The sequence below is a fragment of the Myotis daubentonii genome, chromosome 4, assembly GCF_963259705.1.
Source record: "Myotis daubentonii chromosome 4, mMyoDau2.1, whole genome shotgun sequence".
Classification (NCBI taxonomy): Eukaryota; Metazoa; Chordata; class Mammalia; order Chiroptera; family Vespertilionidae; genus Myotis; species Myotis daubentonii.
Genome location: NC_081843.1, coordinates 57,115,009 through 57,138,600, shown reverse-complemented (window position 1 = coordinate 57,138,600; position 23,592 = coordinate 57,115,009). Strand labels below are relative to the sequence as shown.

General features: G+C 37.2%; 1 protein-coding gene across 14 annotated transcripts in view; it reads left to right on the top strand.

The window, feature by feature from the left end:
* The window catches only part of PAM (peptidylglycine alpha-amidating monooxygenase), a 277,571-nt gene that overhangs the window by 224,769 nt on the left and 29,210 nt on the right, over positions 1-23,592 (top strand). For 8 of the 14 annotated variants that reach the window (XM_059694004.1, XM_059694011.1, XM_059694010.1 and 5 more), the window contains 2 exons: positions 8,787-9,110; positions 17,861-17,990. In XM_059694004.1, coding sequence (XP_059549987.1) covers positions 8,787-9,110; positions 17,861-17,990 — 454 coding nt within the window. The remainder of the gene's footprint in view (positions 1-8,786; positions 9,111-17,860; positions 17,991-23,592) is intronic. The other 6 variants (XM_059694017.1, XM_059694016.1, XM_059694015.1 and 3 more) reach the window with 1 other exon arrangement.

The window sequence follows — 23,592 nt, the reverse complement described above, 5'->3', positions numbered from 1 at the left end:
CGGTGCACAAAATTGGTTCACTGAAGGGGGCGGGGGGACTCCTCAGCCTTGCCTGCACCCTCTCATAGTCCGGGAGCCCTCGGGGGATGTCCAACTGACGACTTAGCCCTGCTCCCTGGCTTCTGCCTGATTGGTGCTCCCCCTGTGGGAGCACACTGACCACCAGGGGGCAGCTCCTGTGTTGAGCATCTGCCCTCTGGTGGTCAGTACGCCTCATAATAACCAGTTGTTCCACCATTCAGTCGATTTGCATATTAGCCTTTTATTATATAGGCTTATACTAAACTATTGAGTACAATTTTAAATAGCTAAATTTATCAACTCTGTATATATTTGTAAGGAAATCAGCAATTGCAGCCCAAGTAAAGTAGAATTAACAGTATTAACTATATTTGTACTGAAGTTTAATCAGACTTAAAAGGAATTATTTTGGCACTGCACATGTTTGAAATGTATGCTTTTGAAATAATTGGAGTCATCTTAGAATACATTCCCAAACACCATCATATGTGTTACAGTTTGTAATGGGGCTACCATTTAGAAGATACATCCTATAAAATAGTAAATTCCTATGGACATTGAGGCTGGACTATGTTTTCTTTCTGAAATTAGTTGAGTTGATCAAGGGGAACTTGAAACCTCTGAAATATTAGAAACACAGAGGTCCGTTAGAGGAGCATGACTTGTTAGATTTAATCTGTTCTTTCTAAATAATAGGATTTAGGGAGTATCATATATGCCTGCAAACCAAATCCTTTAAAACATTTTTATACTTTGCCATTCATTTATTTGTCCTGTTGTGTTTGATAGCACATATCTAGTATTAAGAAGTTTAAATATACCCAAAGTCTTATTGGTTTCAGAAAAGAATTGTATGAACACATAAGAAATTATTTTCCTGTGGTAACTGTTTCTTTCTATTAATGAATAAAAACTCTATGAAGTGATTTCACTTGGGAAGTAAGAAAACATAATTCCAACTCAGTTTTCATACTGAAGAAAATAGGCTGTGGTATTCATATATTGAAATTAGGGGGTCCATCAGAATGTCACCTCTTAGATTTTGTGAAAACAAATATCTCACCAAAAGTCATTTCAGTGACCCGTGTAGCCTGTGTATTGTTCTACTGGTCTTTAGGGACCACTGGTCTAGAATTGAAAGAGAAATACAGAAATATACCAGGTATGTATTTGCACACCATAGTCCATAGTCTGATGCGGTCAGTCTATCTCCTTGCAATACACGGGGCAAATCTACTTGTTATGAAGAGAGTACCCAGTGCTCCCGGAGATGTTTGTTTGCACGAACGTCTATTTGCATTCATTCCCTCGGGAGTTAAATTGATCGAGCAGCTTATAGAAGGGTTCTAATTATTCACATAAATTATGCCCTGTATGTGGATTTTAAAAGTAAGCCCTCAAACTTAACCCTTTGCCTTTTTTTTTTTGGTGTTCAGGCCAAAATAATGTATGTTGTAAGTACTCTACCAGGTTGTACTGATTCTTTAAATATTTTAAATTCCCAATAAATAAAAGCCCTGAATTATTTCAGTTGTCTTAGCCACAAGCTAAACAAACAGCATGTATGTCGGTTACACAGAAGATGTCAAACCCCCATTGGAAAAAGAACAGTTGAGGGGCAGGAAGGAAAAGATCTGAGATATCAGAGGGCATGTACTCCAAAGCAAGCATTGTGCCCATCAGTCAGTGCCTTAGTATTAGACATAGTTCTACATGAATAAGACAAACAGTATTTTTTTTAAAAAAAACGCTTTGTATTTTAAAACATTGGAAAGCAGATAGGAATAAAAGTGAAGGTATATAATAAACATTATGTTGGAAAGAAGGGACAACCTTATTAAGGTAGTTAAAAAGAGAAATACTCATATTTCATAAGCTGAAAACAAGAAATGTAGCTGTGTCTCAAATTGGCAGGAACTTTTAGGTACCTCTAACATGGAGGGAAAAAAATTCAAAGTAAACCAGCGATCTATTTAAATAACACAGATTGATCTCTAATACTCTGTTTCCCCAGGAGCAAAGTATTTTATTTTCTTTGAAATTCTTACCACTAAAATTGCTAGCTATGAATTGTTTGGCAGAATATTAATCTTGATTGGAAATTAGAGTTTGAAAGAAATATCTGAGTTGTGCAAATCCATGTAACTCAGCCTGTGCTTGCTCGCAACACATTAGCTTTCTGCCGCATCCTTGTCTTACTTGTGCCTTCTAGACCAAAATTGGGGTAAGGCAAACGTATCTCAGACTCTGTCTCAAAAGATGTAATCGTGAAGACACCGGAAGACCTCATTATATGATATAGCTCTACCTGTCAGGATGTCTGGATCATGCAACATGGGAAACATTTTAATGAGGCTTTAATTAAGTATTTTAAAAATACTGCTTGACTGATTTTAAAAATAATATTCATTATAGAAGATGCAGAAATTACAGAAAAGTATGAAGAAGCAAATAAAAATCATACATAATTCCTAGAAATAAGGGTATATATGTACTTATGTGTGTAAAATATGTATTATCCATAAATGCATATTATTTAACAGTATATAAGTATATACATATATTTTTAGCTTTTTAACAGTATTATTTCTTGACTATTTTCCCTACTGTAAAAATTATTGGCAAGCACATTTTTAAAATTAATTTTTATTAATTTTATTTTTCAATTACAGTTTACCTTCAATATTATTTTGTGTTAGCTTCAGGTGTACAGCATATTAGTTAGACAATCATATACTTTACAAATGTTCCCCATTATATTTCCAGTAACCACATGGCACCTTGTATAGCTATTACAATATTATTGTCTATATTTCCTATGCTGTACTTTATATCCCCACGACTATTCTATAACTACCAATTTTTACTTCTTAATTCCTTCACCTTTTTATCCAGTCCCCCAGTCCCCCTTCCCTCTGGTTACCATCGATCTGTTCTCTGTATGTATGAGTCTGTTTCTGTTTTGTTTGTTCATTTATATTGTTCTTTAGATTCCACATGTAAGTGAAATCATATGATAATTGTCTTCCTCTGACTGACTTATTTCACTTAGCACAATATCCTCTAGGTCCATCCATGCTGTTGCAAATGGTAAGATTTCATTCTTTTTTATGGTCAAGTAATATTCCATTGTATATATGTACCAACAGTTTTTTATTCACTCATCTATTGATGGACACTTGGTTGCTTCCATACCTTGGTTATTATAAAAAACTGCAATGAACATAGGGGTGCATATAGTTTTTCGAATTAGTGTTTTGGGTTTCTTTAGATATATACTCAGAAGTAGAATTGCTGGGTCATAAGGCAATTTTTTTTGAGGACCCTGCATACTATTTTTCTAAAGTGGCTGCACCAATCTGTATTCCCACCAACAGTTTATGAAGGTTCCCTTTCTCCACATCCTCACCAGTACTTGCTGACATTCTGACCAGTGTGCGGTGATATCTCACTGAGGTTTTAATTTGCATTTCCCTTATTAGTGACATTGAGCATCTTTTCATATGTCTGCTGCCATCTGTATGTCCTCTTTGGAGAAGTGTCTATTCAAGTCCTCTGCCCATTTTTTAATTAGATTGTTTCTTGGTGTTGAATCATGAGTTCTTTATAAATTTTGGATATTAACTCCTTTTATGTGTGTCCGTAGCAAATGTCTTCTCCCATTCAGCAGGTTGGCAAGCACACTTTTTAATGGCTACATAATATCCCTTCCCAGACTGTTTTGAAAATAGCCTATTTGCCTAGAGGTGAGCTTTTCTGTGAATGACTTGATTATGCCTGCCTGTCTGCCTGCAAAACAACACTAACAAATATTCAAAACAAACTGAAATGTCCTCATCTTTTAAAACATTGTAATTGAGGAATTATTTATGTATGTAATAAGTACAATAAGCCAAACAATAAAACCCAATTAGACAGTGATTCTGGGTGGAGGAAATGAATCCTAGGAGACTATACAGAATAAGATGACAGTGTTGAAGTTTTCCAGAGCAGACACGCACACACTTGTCCCTCACTTATGTGTTAATGGTTAGCACTTTCAGAAAACTAAAGCATGCTTTGTACATTCCCTTTATGGGTTTTTTTTTTCCCATTAGGTTTTCTTATATATGAGCTTTGTATCAACATTATTTAGGCAAGGAACATGGACTGAAACTAAAAGACTCGCCAACTGCATTTAAGAGTTCTGAATTTGAGTGTTCCTCTCCTTTAAAATTCAGAGCATAGCTGTAGGATTGAAATTTATGTCAGTTGTGTTGGGAAGATTCAATGTATTGAAAAAAACTCAAGGCAGAATTGAAAGTCAAATTCTATAAAACCAGTGTGTCCTTGTAAATGTACATTACACTCCGGACAGCATTCCTTTTTCTGCAGAAAGGGCCTTTTAACATGTTTTATTCAGTTTGCTCCAAACTCTTCTCATTGTAGTCTTTGTGCCCGCATACAATCAATCTTTCTACTCAAAGGTCAACGTGAGGTACTATATTCCCAAGGCAGGGAGAATATGACAAAAATACAATTTGTAGAGGGAAAATACTTCATGACCCCAGATAGTTAAAGGTCTTCAGACCCCTTCTGTGAAACAGAGTAATTTCACAGTGATTTTATGCTCACAAAAATGAATTATCATTGGCATGTTTTATCAAGTCAAGGGAACAAGGCTGCAAGTTAAAGATGACAATAGTTTACTGTAAAAGCTTGTTAAAGTAATAGTTGGTAAATTATGAGAACAGTGAAACAAAGGCTAGGCTCAGTAGCTAAAATTTATGTTTCTTTACTCTGTTCAAAATAGGATACGCCCTTCTTTTCTTAATAAAGTACAAATGACTTTAGCAGCATCTCCTTAGCTAATTTTGAGCACTCCCAATGCCACTTTGCTGTTTTAAAGAAGATACAATTCTTGTTTGTATTCCCATTCACTAAAAATTTATTGGTTTGCTATGATTTATGAGCAGCTCAAAGTCTTTATTTATTGAACTCATCTATCAAACACCATTCTAAATACTCCCCAAGGCTCTGGGAAGCTAAGTTTCCTAATAACAGAATAGGCAGATGTGAATGATCATTTATCACGTGGTTGGGTGGGCTTTCCAATACAGACATGTTTGTGGGGTAGTTGCAAAAGCCATTACCTTCTAATTTCTCCTTTTAGAAAATATTTAATAGTTTTTCAATCAGATGATTCCTGTAAGAGGAAAATATGTTCACCTTATTTTTGATCCCTAAGCAGGTCATCGTGGTCATGCGTTTTATTTCTCTAAGGCTAGTAGGACAAATGTTGCGGGTTAGTAATAAGTAAACAGTCAATAACCCAAATAGACCTTAACCAGCCATGACTGGGTCAAAAAGCAAAACATTCAAATCTAAAAAGAAGTGTTTTTATATTTTCATTCCTCATATTTCTCTCAGTTTGGCTGGTTGGCATACTTGTCAGTGGTTAAACTGCTGGTGAGCATGCACGTACTCTCCTTGCCCCATAGAAGTCACAAAGCAAATAGCAGTAACAAGAGCTGCTTGTTTTAGGTAATGAAATACTGGTGATATATGTGGGGAAATGGGAGTTTATATTCTGAAAGATTACCAAGAACTTCTTGATCATTTTAAAAATGCCTGCCACAAGGAAGATTTTATGGTGTCTAAAAGTGGTGATACATATTTTTTTCATCCAATAATCTTAAAGCATTTATTTAAAACAAAACAAACTCATGGGCCCATTTTTTCAATGTTTTCATTTTTTAGTTTGATCTCACCATATTCCTAAAAGTAAACCGGAGGAATTTCCATGCTAATGGTAAGGAATAGGGTGTGATATTTACTAAACAGAAAAAAAAAATGCCTTTTGAGGCATGAAGAAATTATTGCAGGCATACAGCTTACAAACCTGGAGTTTAATTGGTAGTGTTTTAGATTATCTTGTAACTATGCTGCATTCCTTTTTCCTGACCACCACAATCATGTTTTCAAAATACCAAACCCACTCAGTCAAATTACTTAATTTTAGGTAAATAATAGATTGAAGCAGATACATGTTGCAACTATAGTTTATATCTTTCACTGGTAATTATAATAGCTACAATTTATTAGATCTGTTTTATGATACACATTGGACTGGGCATATTACATTAACATCTTCTTTAAATCTACAAAACAGTTCTTAAAGATAGTTGTCATTATCTTTATAAGGTTAAATAACTTGCTTAAAGGCATAGAATAGCTACTAAGCATCAGAGTTGGATTCAAACACGGGTGTGAAATATAGACCAGATATTGGGCAATAACAATACAGGGGGAAACCAGAGCGCTGTAGGTGCACATAATAGAGACCCCTTATTTGATTGTCAAGGAAGGTTTCCTGGATATAAGTGATGCTCACATAATATTCTGAAGGTTGAGCATAGAGTTGGTTACTAGAGAGAGGGTGTCCCAGGAAGAAGAAACAGCATAGGAGAGTTGATGGAACTGAAAGTCCTTTGTGTATGGAAAGAAAGGAATATTGAGAGATGAGATTGTGGTAGAGACCACAAAGCTTCCTTCATTTATATTCTACTCCATCCATTACACTCAAGGTTAGGTATATTTCCTACATCGGGATCATGGTATGACAGATAAAAGTGGTTACATGTCAAGATTTTATATATCTTGTACACCAGAAGCGGGGAAGAACCCTTTCTGGTTTGTGTATGAGAATGTAAGAGATGGCCACCTAGTGGTCTCTGTCCCATGCAACAGCTATTTATCCAGATGCCTCCGAAGCTCTGTTCTCACAAGACCAATGCAACCCGACTGGGCCAAGCCTGTTACATTGTTAATTTTTGTTGTCCTAACCCAGTGATCACAGTAAGTGATAATTTCAGAGGAACTGAGTGCTCTGTTTTTGCTATATTACCACAGGTTTTAGATTTTTACTGACAAACCTGAATGTATGCATAGTTCTGAGTCCGTGTCCCTCCATCAATATTAACCTAATGGCATTAATTCAAGTTTTAAAATTACGTTGTTTCTCTGTCCTTGAAATAATCCTGTATTTTATTTTCTATGTAAAATGTTTCCTTGTATAACAGCATGTTGAACTCTTCATATTTAGTGTTTGGGGCAGGAGAATTTAGTAGTGATGGATTAATTTCTCTTTTATGAGGCACAGTGCCACTCACTGTAGCCTAACAGATTTGGTTGAGTTGTAATTTGCTTTGTTCATTCTACTGAGATTGGCCCTATTAACGGGTAATTATTTTCTGATTGAAGATTTCACCTGGGATAAGCTGCTTTCCTGGGCAAGAATTGAAAACCTACTTTGAATCATTAACCCAAGAATATTTGTAAACATGACAGGGTCTCTTAGCATCATTTTGGGAAGATTTCATATCCTCCTTGCACCAGTTTCGTAATAACATATTCTTTAGTGAAATGTATCGTGGTTAAATCAGTTATTTTCATTTCCTAATGATCATAAGAAAGATTTTACAGGTGTTACTGATGGTGTTGGAAATGTAATTAAAACAAGCAATAGGACTCCATCGTATTAGTTATTTTATTAGCAGGACTTAGAGCAGTGATGGCGAACCTATGACACGCGTGTCAGACTCGCGAACTCATTTTTTGGGTTGATTTTTCTTTGTTAAATGGCATTTAAATATATAAAATAAATATCAAAAATATAAATCTTTGTTTTACTATGGTTGCAAATATCAAAAAATTTCTATATGTGACATGGCACCAGAGTTAAGTTAGGGTTTTTCAAAATGCTGACACGCCGAGCTCAAAAGGTTCGCCATCACTGACTTAGAGTAAGGAAAAGGAAGAGCTACGGGTTACCTTTGGGTTTGGCTTAGGCAAGCAGATTTGTGTTTCTATTGAGAACACACATATGTTTCCCATTCACACAGCTGATGTAACTGGATTTGAAGCCATACATGTAAATGATGAGGATTAAAATGCTCCATGAACTCTCCATGGTCATGTTTTATATCTGTCATAATCTTTTATGAATAATTTATTTTTATGGAAGTAGATTACCCTATCCAAGTTTACTTCGTAGCATTGGAAGACATGGAATACATTTTAGTGTGGAATCATTCCAATTATATTAGTTTGTTAACATCTTCTCTTTCGTTTGAAACTGATTTAAAAAGTATTCTTTTCTCACAAAATTATTTTTCTGGAATTTGTTCACTTATTGTTTAAAGTCAATAATAGAGCTACTTATAGTAGCACTGCTAACATAATAACAACATAACTTTGGTTTTCCAATTGCCAAGCTGATTCATATCTGTTAGATATTTTGTGTTTTATAACAACTGCTCAAAAATATACATTTAATTTCTTGTGGGTTATACTTTAATAGGATTTTAAAGACAACCTCAAAGGCTTTGTAGGTAAAAATAACTGTTTTCTGATATAGCTGTTGATAATATTTTCTTTTAGAAATCTGATGGACTCTAATCAATCAATCCAAACCCAACTATACTATGAAAACCATTTATTGAAAAGTTCAAGCACTATACAATCATATATGCGTTATTTTGTTTCTACTAAAATGCTAATAGAAATTTTCCAGTGTGGTTGGCTCCTGAGATAGCAGAAAGAAACAGGTGGTGTATAAAATGAAATGTGAAGCATATTGTTTTTGCATTTTCTGGAAAATCATCTTTTCTTCCCTTTATGCTTGAAAGTTTGAGAGCAACCTTCTCTTTTACTTATTTTTAAGACACTAAATTTTGGAATTTTATCAACCCTGCACCCCTTATCTCTTCTTTTTTTTTCCACAGGTGATTTCTATTCACTGCTTTCCAAGCTGCTAGGAGAAAGGGAAGATGTTGTTCATGTGCATAAATACAATCCTACAGAGAAGGCAGAGGCAGAGTCAGACCTGGTAGCTGAGATTGCAAATGTAGTCCAAAAGAAGGACCTTGGGCGAGCTGATGCAAGAGAGGGTGCAGAGCGTGAGGAGAAGGGCAATGCTATTCTTGTCAGAGACAGAATTCACAAGTTTCACAGACTAGAATCTACTCTGAGGCCAGCAGAGAGCAGAGTTTCCTCAGTACAGCAGCCCCTACCTGGTGAAGGCACCTGGGAATCAGAACACACAGGAGGTGCGTTTAGGGCTTTTTCGAAAAATAAAATGTGAAATGCTGCAATGCACAGTAGCAAAATCTGAAGGGAATAAAAATTAATGGTGAAAAAACTCATCAGTAAAAAGGACATCATTAGAAAAAGTGTTAATCAGACTTGGGCTATCAGATATCACATTGGTTTGAGGAGCATTTCTTTGTGTTTTGGTCCAATACAACGTAAATTCAGTTTCCATTCAACTGGTGAGCCAGAATTACCAGGACCAGAAACACTTGGATCGTGTTGGGGATGGTAGCATATGAAATTCATGGTAACAAATTTTTACTCTGTCAACATTCTCCATTTTGTTCCATGGAAAGAAACTGAAAATGCAAAAACATGGTATGTAAACTCCCAGTGTATGAAATACTTACGGTACACTACCTCCTATTAAGATATTTACCTTCCTCTCAAAGGAACCGTTTACTTCTCTCCAATTGATTTGTACATTGTAACTATACTTACGACTTTGATTTCTTAAGTTCCATCATTAATTACTTCCTTCATTGGAAAGTGAAGTAGTTATGTCTGAAAGGACCTCCAGTCAGGGAGTAACTATCAGATTTATCTTTCTTTCTAACCATGATTGGCTGCCATAATTAGAGGACAATACCTTATTCCCTTCAGGTTTCTGTACCAGCAAGCGATGGATGCTTCTTCTCTGTCTTTAATTGTGTTGTGGCCTCTGTGATATCGATTGTGTGTCGTGTTACTTGCTAATGTGGAAAGCCAGATAATACAGCATGTGGTGATCATCGCCAAAACAGTGACCGATGGCCACGCATGGCATCTTTCTGTGCGTGGGCTGGGATGGCACAGGCTGCCAGCTTGATGTGTTCAATACAGCTTTGCAGGAAGTCATAAATTATTCAACACCCAGCTGATTTGTGTTCATAATTGAAAAAAATTAGCATGCAGGTTTTTTTCTGACATGCAAATTTCGAACTTTGTCCATTGGGACTGGCCTAGTGGTCTCTATGATATGTTAAATGGAACCCAGATTTCTTACCTCTTCCTATTTAAACATTAGCTCTGCTCTAACGGATTCTAAATTTATTGAATAAAACTTTGTTTCTCAAGAGGTGGTCCCTACACACCCTTGCATCAGAATCTAGGGTGCTTCTGAAAAACCTAGATTCTCAAATCCTACCAAAGAACAGTGAGTTGCATCTCTTGAGTCTGATACCTAGAAATCGGCAGTATGTCCCTCTCCGTTTCATAAATAGACTGGGGTGTCTGTCTGAACCTCTATATTAAAGACAATAAGTTGTAATCCAAACAACATGAAAATAAAAGTCAAAAGGGCCTCGAGTAAGAATACAGTCCTATTCAAGTGTTAAACGTTAGAGTTCAGCCTGCTTTATTCCATGACTTGTGTTTGCTTGTTACTCTTCGATTTGATAAAACATCATTATAGGCATCGTAAGTGTCAACGAAAAAAACCATAGTTTGACCTAAGACATTACATTCCTGAAGCCTACTTTGTTTTCCTAAGAAAAAAGTGCTTAAAATCCCCCAAATACATTTACTTTCCAAATCTCTTCCTACTCAGAAGCTGAGACTACCACTCATATCCCCAGTTCAGGTTACTAGCAAAGCCCAATACCAGGGCATTTTCAGAAGCAGCATTTTAGATTCATGGGCCCTCCCAGATTTTGGCACTGCAGTATCATATGGATCCCATCCAGTTGATTTGAGGGTTTAAAGGTGAAATGATTGGATCAGCTTAAAAATCTGGATCTGACTGTATATGCTAGGTCCAGAACTACCTGAAGGTTTCAAAGGCAGCACCATTTTGTGGACCTTCCGATTGGTGTGAATTTCACTTGGTTCCATACCCTGGCAAATGCCTTTAAAGTTGAGCTTTCCATCTCATTATGGGTTGAGTATCAGTGAGCACCAAGATTCATGAAGAGCAACATAGAATGACATCTTCCAGCTTTGCCGAGCTGAGAAAGTCCGTGGCGTTCCAAGGAACAAGGTGGTTAAGTACCTTCAGTGTGTCTCTAAGAATGCAGCCATCACAAAACCCCCCTTTTTTAAAGTCTTGTCTTCATGACCTTTGATGGTTCAGAGTCTATTCTGAAAACTCTCCTCCCAACAATTGTGAAGCAGTATTAGAAATCTGGACAGGCTCAGCTAGCCCAGGCAGGCTTTCCAACTGTTGTTGGATAGAGGATGCCTCAAGCAGGAAGCAGTAGTCGCAGCCTCCCCACCCATATGGACAGGAACACACACGACAGCTTCCTCCCACCCTCACACCCAGGTACTTCTCCATTTGTCAATTGAAAACCACTCCATGGAGGTAGTATGATAGAGAACACTTCAGACTCGAGGCAGACTGCCTGGTTTGTATCCTGGCAACACCATTTATTTGTGGTCCCTAGGCAAATAATACATGCAGAGTGCTTTGAACAGTTTCTGGCACATACTAGTAGGAAACATTTAATAAATGTTATAATACGTTAGCAACATTTATGATTATTATTGCCACCATTAATGTCATGTTGGATGAAAATTTCAAAAATTTAAACACCAATGCAGTAGAACTAAATAGTAATTACTTTAACTTAAGCAGCATCTTATGAGAGAAATTTCTTGCAATGTGTAGGAAAGCTGCAAAATCTGGCACTTTAATTTGATAAATTGTGAAAATGATTTGACAGAGTTCTATCATAATGGAGTTTATGGCTCTTCAAATCTTTGATTACTTATATTGATCCGCCTTGATATTTGCCTGTGATATTTGATGCACAGTGTGAAAATATTCAACTTGGTAAATTGAGAAGCAAATGCACTCCTTTTCACACCTAACATTATTTTGATTTCCATCATCAGTTTGACATCTATATTGAGGCAGCATTAATAGAATAGAAACAAAATGTGAGCTGTCTTTATTCTAGTTGCCTACTGGAAACTAGATTCGTTGAACAATGCATCAAAAACTACAGTAGCTATTCTCATTGGCAGATTTGATTACACTACTATTTGCTAGCACATGGAAGCCTGATTCAGCATATATTACACACCACTGGATACATCTAAAAATACATCTGTATTTGTGTGATGCTTTCCATCAGATAAGAGAACTCAGAGTCTTTAAGTACTCTATAATACACTTAGATTGAATTTAATTTCTGTGGACAAGTTTTACTTAACTCAGTCCATCCTTTTAACATATTTCAGCCATATGCTTACCTCTAGGTTCAAGTCTGAAGTATTTCTAGAGTAAAATGAGGCATTCATTTGGCTGATTTTTTAATTGCTGGAAGGGAAGAGAATAATAAAAACAAGCACATGCATAGCCCTTACTCTGAGCCAAGCTAAGTGTTTTAGATGCATTAACTCATTTCATCCTCATAACAAGATCGGTATTTATAAATTCATGTAGCGAGAATGAAACTGAGGCATTGAAAGGAGATAGCTCAAGGAACCAAGACTTAAAGTCAGGCAGACTTGCTCCAAGTGTCGTTTTTTAATCATTTTGTTATTCTCCTTCTCACAATAAAATAAAGATAATAATGGATAGATAGATGACTGCCTTTTTCCAATCATCCCATTATCTCATCTAGGATCATAATAACTGTAGTTATATATTACCTTTGGTCATGCTTTCTCAATCACTATCCAAACAAATGATCAAGATGATCTCATTTGCAAATGCTGATCTAATTTTCTTATTTAAAAAGAAAATAAATCCTGCTAATGCTTTGAACCCCTAGTTATGTCTTAACTCTCTCCCTCACTTCACTCCCATTAAATGAAACATTATAATTAGTTCTTGTTTTCTTTTTGACATCAGTAATTATTTTCCTATGCTTTTAGTTAATAATAGTTATTCCTGCACCTCGGATGAATAACAATCACTGACCAAAATAATGTATCTTTTCCTCACTAGATGAGAATTTGCAATTGTAGAAAATACAACCACTACCCTTTGTTCTTGTTGTGGTCTTCCAGTAATTTCATCGGGATCCTTTCCATAAGATTAAATGTGAAGAGCCTAGTTATGCTCAGGTTAGGTCATAGTTCTGAGTTGGAAATTATATTTTTTTCTCAGTGTTATCTAATTCCTTTAGTCCTTATGTAACAGATAAATGAATTATCTTTTAAATGCTCATTAATAATTTCATATGAAAGCAGCATTGATCATTAACATTAATCTTTTCTTGGAAAGGTGTAATTCATTAGTCCTTTTAGTGATTTATTGATACAATTTTAATAGTAATGTTTAATTTTTTTCTGAAAGTAGTAACTTTTCTAAATTTATAGTGGACTATGCGCCTGCACATTTACCTTTATTTATAATAAATGCAAGGGTTCTTCTGAAATAATCCTATTCTTTGACATCTGAATTTAGAGCAGCAGACACTTGGAGTTGGGAATAGTTTCCCAAGGTCATGTCTAAAAAATGTGTATTTAATTTTCAAATTAAAACTGTAAGTCTACGGAATTAATTAATCATGTACTGAATCACTTCTTAAATGAAAGCTAAGAGGAGCCTGAACTCAAAATTTTAACTTCTTTGTGATTGTTAATGTTAAGTTTAAGTTAGAACCCAAACATATTTTATCATACAATTTCTTTAATAAGGATTTGAGTTTTTTCTTCATTAGAGAAATTATTATTATTAATAGAAAATAACTATCCTTAACATTGATGCCTGAAATCTGGCTCAAGCCCACGGTTTCTTTTCTATAAAATAAGAAAATTATCTGGGATGAGCCAGTATGTTCTAGCCTTCTATGATTCTCATGTAGAGGTGGGCTGGGATTGGGAAAACATCTGTATTAATTCCATATACACACACCACTGGTCGTAAATTATTGCCTTGATTCTTGATCATTTAATTTTGAAGCTAATAGCCTTTAACTACCTAATAATTTAAAAGATGGTGACACTGGAAGCAAAAACATCAATTAACTAAGCTAATGTTCAGAGATGAGAACAGTTTTCCTTTATTGTAGAATTTCTAGTTAACTCAGAGGCCTAGATCCTGAAGATTTTGAGCTCTTGGTTAGGTAATCTTAATAAATGTACAATTATATTTTTAATGAAATTTAATATAATTTAATATAACTTCTACAAACATTCTTGCCATGCACAAAACAGTCCTTCATAGTGACTCAGTACGAAAAGAGTCAATTTGCTCAGTGTTAGACCTCTTACATATTTCCTCAGATAGCACCGTACTGTTTGGAAAATTCACCAAAAGTATATATTTTTAAATAAATATGTACATATTTACACTGAGTTTTCTTCTTGAAATTTTCTTCTTGAAAATCTCCAACCAAAAAAGATTCTTCTATGTGTCAAAATAGTGATTTTTGTAGACTTTCAAGCACTTATCAATCTAAGGTCAATGATCATTGGGTTAGAAGTTTAACATAGCTAGGTTAAACTTCTTTACACAACACTTCCAATATTTTATTAAAATCATATTTGAGCCTTGGCCAGTATGGCTCAGTGGCAGAGCATCGGCTTGGACATTGAAGGGTCTCAGGTTCAATTCCTGGTCAAGGGCACTTACCTGGCCCCCCTTGGGACACGTGCAGGGGGCAACCAATCAATGTGTCTCTCTCACATCTCTCTTCCTCTCTCCTTCCCTCCCTTCCACTCTCTAAAAAATCAGTGGAAAAAAATTCTCAGGTGAAGGATAACAATTTTAAAAATCACATTTGATCCCAGAACAATCTATTAATTTGGGGCATTGTGTATTTTCTTTCAGAATTAGTATCTCTGCACCTTCACGAGCACCTCACTTCCAGTACCAGTTGGTGAACCACTGACTAGAAAGGTTCCAGGAACCATGATATCTCTTTATTGTATTTAATGAAAATAATTCGCCAATTAGCCTTTATTACTGAGTCGCTTCACAGTGTCTCTAGCATAGTGCTAGGGATAAAAAACTGTAGTACAAGTTAATTATAAGATTATAAGGCTGTGTAAATGCTAGTTGAAAACATAATAAGCAAGAAAGATGGGCATAGCATTCAGGTTCATGCATTTATCAGGCCATTGCAGTAGGGTAGGCCCCGTGCAAGCCTTGGTGAATAAACAGTAAATAAGACATGATCCCTGCCCTCGAGAAATTCCATCTACTTTTGTCGTAGTTCTGGGCTTCGAGAATCTGACTAAAGCTACTAAACATTTATATTGCACGAGGTTCAAGGTTTTCTTGGAGCCCATCCAGAATCTTCAGGAGCTGGCGGATGAGGACAGAAGCATGACCCCCAAACAGACACTCTGAGATGAGAATGAATGAAGTACAACCTGAAATTCAAGCACCTTTAAAATAATTTAAAACCTTTTCTTTGGGGAATGATTTATCCATCTGTTGATCCATCTAGACATCTCTAATTATTATGCTTATGCCCGATTTCCATAGTTTACTTTCATAAACACGGTTTTAATCATGTCGCTCCATGCTTAAAAACCCTCCGCAGCTCCCAACCGCCGGTAGCAGCAATTTGTGTCCTTTCTTCCTATTATGACAAGCGTGATAGATGATGAACGCTATTCAGCTGAGCAGCCCCTTTCACATCCACTGCTGTGCCCAGAACTGTTTACAAATTTAGAAATGCCAGCTGTAACTCTGCCCCCCTCCTCCCCAACTCAAGAGGGCATATCAAAGCACACGTGAGTGAGGATGACATTCTCATGTGCGCTAACATATTTCAAAAGTAAATTATTCCCAAACTCTGTGCTCTACTGCTACTGGTTAGGTATTTGCAGCATGCTTCAAAATTAACCACAGCATAAAGCAAGACACCACAGCTCAGAACTACAGATTCATTCATTTTTAAATCCATATTCCTTCATGTTGTCTACAACACATCTTCCAGTCTAACCTAGATCTCTGGGTCTGTTCATCTGCCTCCTACTTCCGGATCCCCACCTGAGGTACACAAGCATTCTGTCCCTGTTACATAAAGAACTTGAAACATTCTGCAATTATAAGCATTCTCTCTTTTGATCTTTCTGATCTAAATGCTCTCCCCCCACTTCTATACCCAGTGAACCCTCCACTTAAGTGCAAGCACAAATGTTTCTTCTTCTGGGAAACCTCTCAGGTCTGACCTTAACCCTCCCCTCTCCCAGCCCCACCTCTCCCACGTTCCCTGCCCTATGTTGTGCTATATGTATTTGCTTTCTGTTTTTTCTCATTTTGTAGTTCCTCATGGCCAAAAATGGTGTTTTATTTGTGTGTGTGTGTGTGTGTGTCCCGGAATCTAGCATAATGCCTCACCTACAAGGTTCACTTAGGGCAGTGGTTCGCAACCTTAGCTGCACATTAGAATCACCTGGGAAACTTTTTTTAAAATCCTGATTTCTGGGCCTCATCCTCCGGAAATTCTGTTTCTTTGTTTTGGGGTGAGGCCACAACATTAGTAACAAAGAAACAGAATTTCCAGAGGATGAGGCCCAGAAATCAGGGTTTTAAAAAGATTCCCAGGTGATTCTGATGTGCAGCCAAGGTTGAGAACCACTGACTTAGGGGATGCTTGTTAAAGATGCTTCAGCAAAGCCTGTAGGCAGACCTGATCTAACATCCTATTGATTGTGCTATGTTTTGTTAATTTTTTTGAAAGAAAAATGATAAATGTGCAAAGGTAAAATATGTTAAGTGGAAAAGTACTATTTTTTTTATAGTCAAGAGAATTATTATAAAGTGTTTATTCTCACACTGGCATCCTCTCAAGTTTCCAGAAGCTAATTATAGAAGCCCTGTGCCTCCCTTTTCCCTCGTCTTTAATGCCTGTCTTTGAGATTTTGCTGTGTTGCTACATCCTCCAGAGGGAGGGGAGGATAAATGAGACTGGAATTGCTTCTTTTCTACGTCTCAGCATCTCTGTTGAGTCATTTTGGAGGGGAAGAAATATTGACACTGATACAACAGATTTCATAGCATCTTCGTAACTATATATCCTCAGAGTAGCTACTCCACACATCATACCTCTTTACTCGAATGTCTGTAAAGGGATTACCACAAATGAACCCAGCTATTCTCTATAAATGTATTCTGGTCAGAAATAAGAATGGCTTGGAAGTCATTCGGTCACAGAGTTTCTGTGATTTTTCCTTTTTCTTAATGTTAGGAAGCAGTGAAATATAAGCAGTGAAAGAGGATATCTCCCACTCCTATTTTTCATCGGAACACTGAAATTAGGGAAAGTGAAGTTGGCATCTTGTATAGTTCCTTATACAAGGGGTGGCTTATTGTAGGGTCTGGTGTATATTGAACATCAGAATGTACACAAGAGGAGAGAGAGAGAGAGAGAGAGAGAGAGAGAGAGAGAGAGAGAGAGAGAGAGAGATGCTTTATTGGCCATGTTTCGCATTTAATTACAACATTTAAAAGCTTTATATTAAAATTATGCCATCCGTGTTGGCCACATTTTCCAAAGATACTGATTAAAATAAGAATCTTAATAAGAAGGTGATCTCACAGTTGTTCTTACTGATTTAAGGGCAAGCAGGTTTTATAGGCATCTTATCAACAGGAGAAGAGAGCATGTAATTCCCAAACAGTTCACAGTCGTTTACCCGATTCATAGCTCCAGAAGCTATTTGGCATGTGCATGTGGTATGTCATATAGAGCACGGCTTGATTTCTTTCTTTCTTTGCATCTAGTGACGTTACTGCATGAGTTTCTTATAAGCAATGTGAATCTCCATGAGGTTGTACTAGCTTTCTTGTTTACACTAAATGTACGGATTTGTTTTTTAGATTTCCATGTAGAAGAGGCGCTGGACTGGCCTGGAGTATACTTGTTACCAGGCCAGGTTTCTGGAGTGGCTGTGGACCCTAAGAATAACCTGGTGATTTTCCACAGAGGTGACCATGTCTGGGATGTAAAGTAAGTAAGATTTTTCCTTCAAAGAGTAAATGAAAATAAAAAGAGCATGCATCACTTTTCATTACACTAGGGATAGTGCTGAGAGAACTTTCAAGGTTTTTTTTGAACTTGATTTCTGTGAGCAAAATATATTTGTTCTTTTATTGTATGACTGTGACAAGTAACAGAGCAGAACTCTAGTGCATTTTAAAACAAAGTAGTCATTTTATCAACTAGTTTATGAAAAGAAGGCAATAACATTCTGCCTACCTACCATGTTTTGCTCCCTTTAAGCTTGCCTTTACAATTCTAAGGAGAATAATACTGAAAGCAGTTAAGATATTGGCTGAGGAATTCTAAGACTTTAAGGGAAGTGTGTGAAAAGTTATTTTTTGACTATAATACAGCACTTTGTCATTTCCTGATACTGGGTGCAGCCTGTTCTAAGGCCACTGAACTTGCCCTTTCTCTTGGATTGCGCCTCATCAGTGATAACAAGTAGCCTCTAGGCTAGAGTCTAGAGACTGTGGCTGGAGCAGTTTGGCCACCACACGCGTAGGAATACTCGGTACCCATTTTGAGATGCTGCCTATTAACAGGGGTGTAAACACATTTACATAATTTTTTTAAAAGATTGCTCCAAAATTTAGCTGGTTATTTTAAAGCTACCGAGTAATGAATATCCATTTATTAATTTGTTTTATCATACATTTACACAAGAAGGTACATTTTAAAATATCTTATCAATTAGGTGGATCAGTCTTCTCCTTTCAAGAGTACATGTGTAGGATCCGGAACATTGGGGATCCACATGTGTACTTCAGTTGTTCTTTTCCCTCGCTTTCAGAGATGTTGATTACACTCATGCTAAACCTGCTGTGTCACAAACACATGTCTATAGCTTTCTTTGTACCATTGAAGGTGGAATTCAATCAGCATTTCAGAATAGATTGGTCTCTTTGTTCCTGTTTAATTGTCCTTTCCAGTTGTCACACTTGAGAATGGAATCGGAGAAAGAGATCACTTCAGAGTTCAAAAGAAACAATCGTTCTCAATATTCCTATTCGTGCATCTCTCATACATCATCTTAGTCATTATTGAACATCTAATGGTATTTTAACAAGTACTTTTAAAGGCAAACTATTACTATTCATTGTAGCATATTCTTCATTTTAATGAATATTGCCACGTTTTCTGCATGGATTTCTAGCCTCATTTTATCAGAGAAGAAAATTGCGGCATCATTTCCTCCCATTGATGCTGTCTCAGCTGGCTAAAGATGAGTTGGACAAAGCCCAGTTTTCCATTTTAATGTTATATTGATTCCAAGTAAACAGCAGAGGCTGGACTAGCTTATTAGGAAAAGGGGGTCAGTAAAAGGAGCTCTGGGCAGGAGATGACACGAGGCTCTGAAACAAGAACCACATAAGAACATTTTCTGTGACTTATATGGCTTGAACTGAAAAACTGCTTTTTCCTGGCATCTAGCTTTCATCTGCATACCCAGTGTCATGTGTAAAGAGATTCCAGTGTCACTGCCAACGCCCTGGTGTCTGTACCCTCATGCATGGCACCAACAAAGTGGTGGTGCCTAAAACGCAAGACTTCCTCAGAGCAGATGTGCTGGTTCAATTCATTACACCTTTGTTTCTTCTTTCTTCTTCATCTCTATCTTCAGGTGTGAGAATACTTGTTATCCCTCGTGCCTTCTGCCTCTCCTGTATTACCAGTTGGCCTCTAGCACCCTTTGCAGTCGTGCTGGTGAGGAAATTCTCTTCCAGCATTCAGCTCTCTGCTTTCAACAACTGTCTGCTTTATTATTCATGAGGGGAATTAGAAGTGGATTGCTCTGTTCGTTGCTTTTCCTTTTTTTAGAAAAATAGATTTGGATTTGTGAGCTCTGTTCTTCGATCACCCTTCCTACATACACAAGTCACATTCTATAAAATATATGGAGTACATAGTTTTTCTTCTCCCTCGTTAAGTATCCAAGAACTGTACAAAGAAAAAAAGCACTTTCCTGTAGAATTTATGATGGGCTGGTGGAGACAATGGAAATTTAAGATGGTGTGGAAATTGCATTCTTGTTGCTACCACTGCTTGGATAGAGTAGTGATAAATCCTACATTAATTTTTCTTGGAGTCTTTTCTATCCTGATATTCCTCATGCTCACAAAATTGTAGGTTCCATAAGGCCAAGGCTTGCTTTCAGCCAAACTAAGTACTCTATACACTCTGTGTCCCCTAATTTTTAGATGGTTATTCTTTAAGTATCAGACCGTGCTTGGAGTTAATAATAATCTCTAATTATACTTGTTACCCAAAGCTCCTTTGACATCATCACACCATCTGCCTGTACTATTACCCTTCATTCTTACCCAGTATTCCTGATCCGCTCTTACTCTTCTACTTAACCATGCTGAATAAGCATAGCAACCAAAATCCTATCTAATAAAAGCATAGTATGCAAAAAAATTGTCCCCTCAACCGGGAGTTCGACCAGGGGGTGGAGCTGGCTAGGGGAAGGGAGGGAGTACCCATTGGCCATTGCCAGCCACTAGGGACCCTGCCAGTGCATTAATTTTGTGCACTGAGCCTCTAGTAATAATAATAATAAACCACTTAACATCCTGAAAGATGATTTTCACTCCCTTTCTCAATTTGATTTCCATTTTCCTTCCACTCTATGTCTCTTACTTCAATATGGCTACTTTAAGAAGCTTCTTCCAGCTAAAATAGGAAAGACCTATTCCCAGCAGGATGTAATGAAATTTTAAAGGTCCTCTTGTCTGCCCTGGTGTTAGGGCAGCATAGCAGCTAGAGCTCTTTAATGTTTAAATGCTTCCCAATAGGAGCTGGGTAGCTCCTGGCTCAGTAATAGCTCTTCCTGGGTTTCTGTCTTAAAAACAGCCCCACAGTCAAAGACTCACTTCTTGGCCTTTCTTTTATTTATCCAGCTATCGTCAAAGTACTGTGCAGAACTCACATCACTAATCTAACCATGGGTTTTACCCCTAATTTTGGTGTTAAAAGTTGCTTCCTTTGTATCTTTTATTATTTCTTCACGTGGAGTTGAAAGAGAACTTGGGAGTTATATCACTTGCGAGTCTTTCTTTACCAATAAGAGAGAACACCCAACACACAGTAGCTTAGGAAAAGAAGATATTTGTTTGCATAAATGAAAACTTCAAGGGTATGATGGCCCAAGCAGTATCAATGGAATCTGTTTTTTAACACACTTTCTCCTGATTGGCTCTTTTCTTAGGCCCTGAGAATCCATTATCATTCTAGTTACAGTGAAGATATAGTCTATGTCCCTGATAACTCAATAGAAAATTCTTAAATTGAGTCTTTTAGCATTCTTCAGTCTGACTGAGGTCATGTCTCCCACATCCCTGAACCAGTCTTTGTGGGTAGAGGAATGAAATCCACTCTTTGGCTTAGCCTTAGTTTTTTTGTTTTGCTGTTGTTCTATTCCTGGAATGTGAGAGTAGAGTTGACATCATCGAAAAATAATGGGCTGAGAGAGAAACTCAAAATATTGGGTCAACTAAAGAAAAAATGAGGTTTCATTAGCACAAAATAGTGCCGTAGACATTGGGCACCCAGAATGGCACATATCGGCCAGAATTGTAGTAATACCATGAATAGCTCATCTCCAGCTCCCTGCCCAATGCAGACATCTCTTTACAAAATCTTCTGCCGTCGGCCGGTGCTAGAATTATTTCCGTGCCAAGAAATTCCCTAGAGATGAGACTTACTCTTCAATTATGGGACTCATCCAGATGTCATAAAGGTCTTCATTATGTTCATCTCAAATCTGAGTCCCTAACCCCACCTCCTGACAGCCTGATGCAGAATGGGTTACTCCCCTTTACCCAGGGCAGTTATTTGCCTATTTGAAGGCAGCCTTGTCTTCTGCAGACTAAATACCCCCAGGCCCTCTCCCAGGCTTCATGCTGACATGTTACTTCCATCTGAAAGTGCTCTGGTTTCCAAGCCTTTTAAAGGGTTTGGTTGAGAAGTGGCCACCACACCTCATGTAGTATCTGCTCAGCAATACAGTTACTTTCCTTGATGTGTATTCTAGGTATCTGTCAGTATAAAACGATCGTATTCACTTTTCTTCAGCAAGAATATCACCACCTTGTTGCCTTGTGTTGAACTTGTACTATGCTAAGATCTCCAAATATATTTTATAAACTGTGCTCACGTTTTTACTGGAAATTTGTACTCATAAAGTGTTTTTTAAATGCAAGACTTTATTCCAATTACACCTCACTTCAGTAGATTTAGCATTGCTTCAGTTTTCAGATAGCATTTTATTCTTAATTAACCAGAGAGTGAGCTATCCCTCCCAGCCTTGTTTGTATTAGATCTGCTGGATGAGCATGCCTGTCATATCTTCATAAATGCTGTTTATAAAATTTGAATTGTCAAATGGTTGGTTAAACAAATGTTGTTCTTAGAGATGTAGTTTTTTTTGGAATCTTCTTCCACTTGCCCCCAACATAGCTCACAGTCCTTCTCTTCATCAATGTTTATAGAATTTTTAAAAATATATTTTATTGATTTTTTTACAGAGAGGAAGGGAGAGGGATAGAGAGTTAGAAACATCGATGTGAGAGAAACATCAATCAGCTGCCTCCTGCACACCCCCCACTGGGGATGTGCCCGCAACCAAGGTAAATGCCCTTGACTGGAATCGAACCTGGGACCATTCTATCGACAGGCCAATGCTCTATCCACTGAGCCAGACCGGTCAGGGGAAGAATTTTGACGAAATCAATTATTTCAGAAATCTATCTGCTTCCTAACTTTCAGGAAACTCCGTTCAAGATTTGCCTCACTAGTTTTCTGGTGACTCATTTAAGATATCAGGTTGAGCCCTAACCAGCTTGGCTCAGTGGATAGAGTGTTGGCCTGCGGACTGAATGGTCTCAGGTTTGATTCCGGTCAAGGGCATATACCTTGGTTGCCAGCACATCCCCAGTAGGAGGTGTGCAAGAGGCAGCTGATCATTGTTTCTCTCTCATCGATGTTTCCAACTCTCTATATCTCTCCCTTCCTCTCTGTAAAAAATCAATAAAATATATATTTTTAAAAAGACATCAGGTTGAGGTTCTGCATCTACATCTGCAAATTCTTTCATACCTTAAGAATTAATTGTGCCGTAGTACCTTACTATCTAAGAGAAAATTGTAAGGAATCTACAAAAACGTTTCTATTTCCTACCCTTCTTTCTCAGATTGCCATTTCCCATTTTCCTCTAGCCACTTTCTTCCGGTTTTACACCCCTTCCTCTCATTCTTCTTAGTTAGGTAACTTCTTTCATGTCTCCCACATTTACATTACATTTAATAGAGGACATTCCCAGTAAGAGAAGACCACTTTTTCCTTTTGTAAAGACCGGCGACCTGGGTTTGAATCTTGGTTATCATTTCCTAGCCCTGAGACCTGCATCAAGACATTTGCACTCTCTAACTCTCAAGTTCCCTAGTCCAAAAAATAAGGCCTTTAATAGGTGCCTTATTCTGTTGAGTAACAAAAACCAGTGCTAAGTGACTCATCCCCAAGTGCCCTAACTGCCCAGAGCCCAGTGCCATGATACCTCATCCTTTGT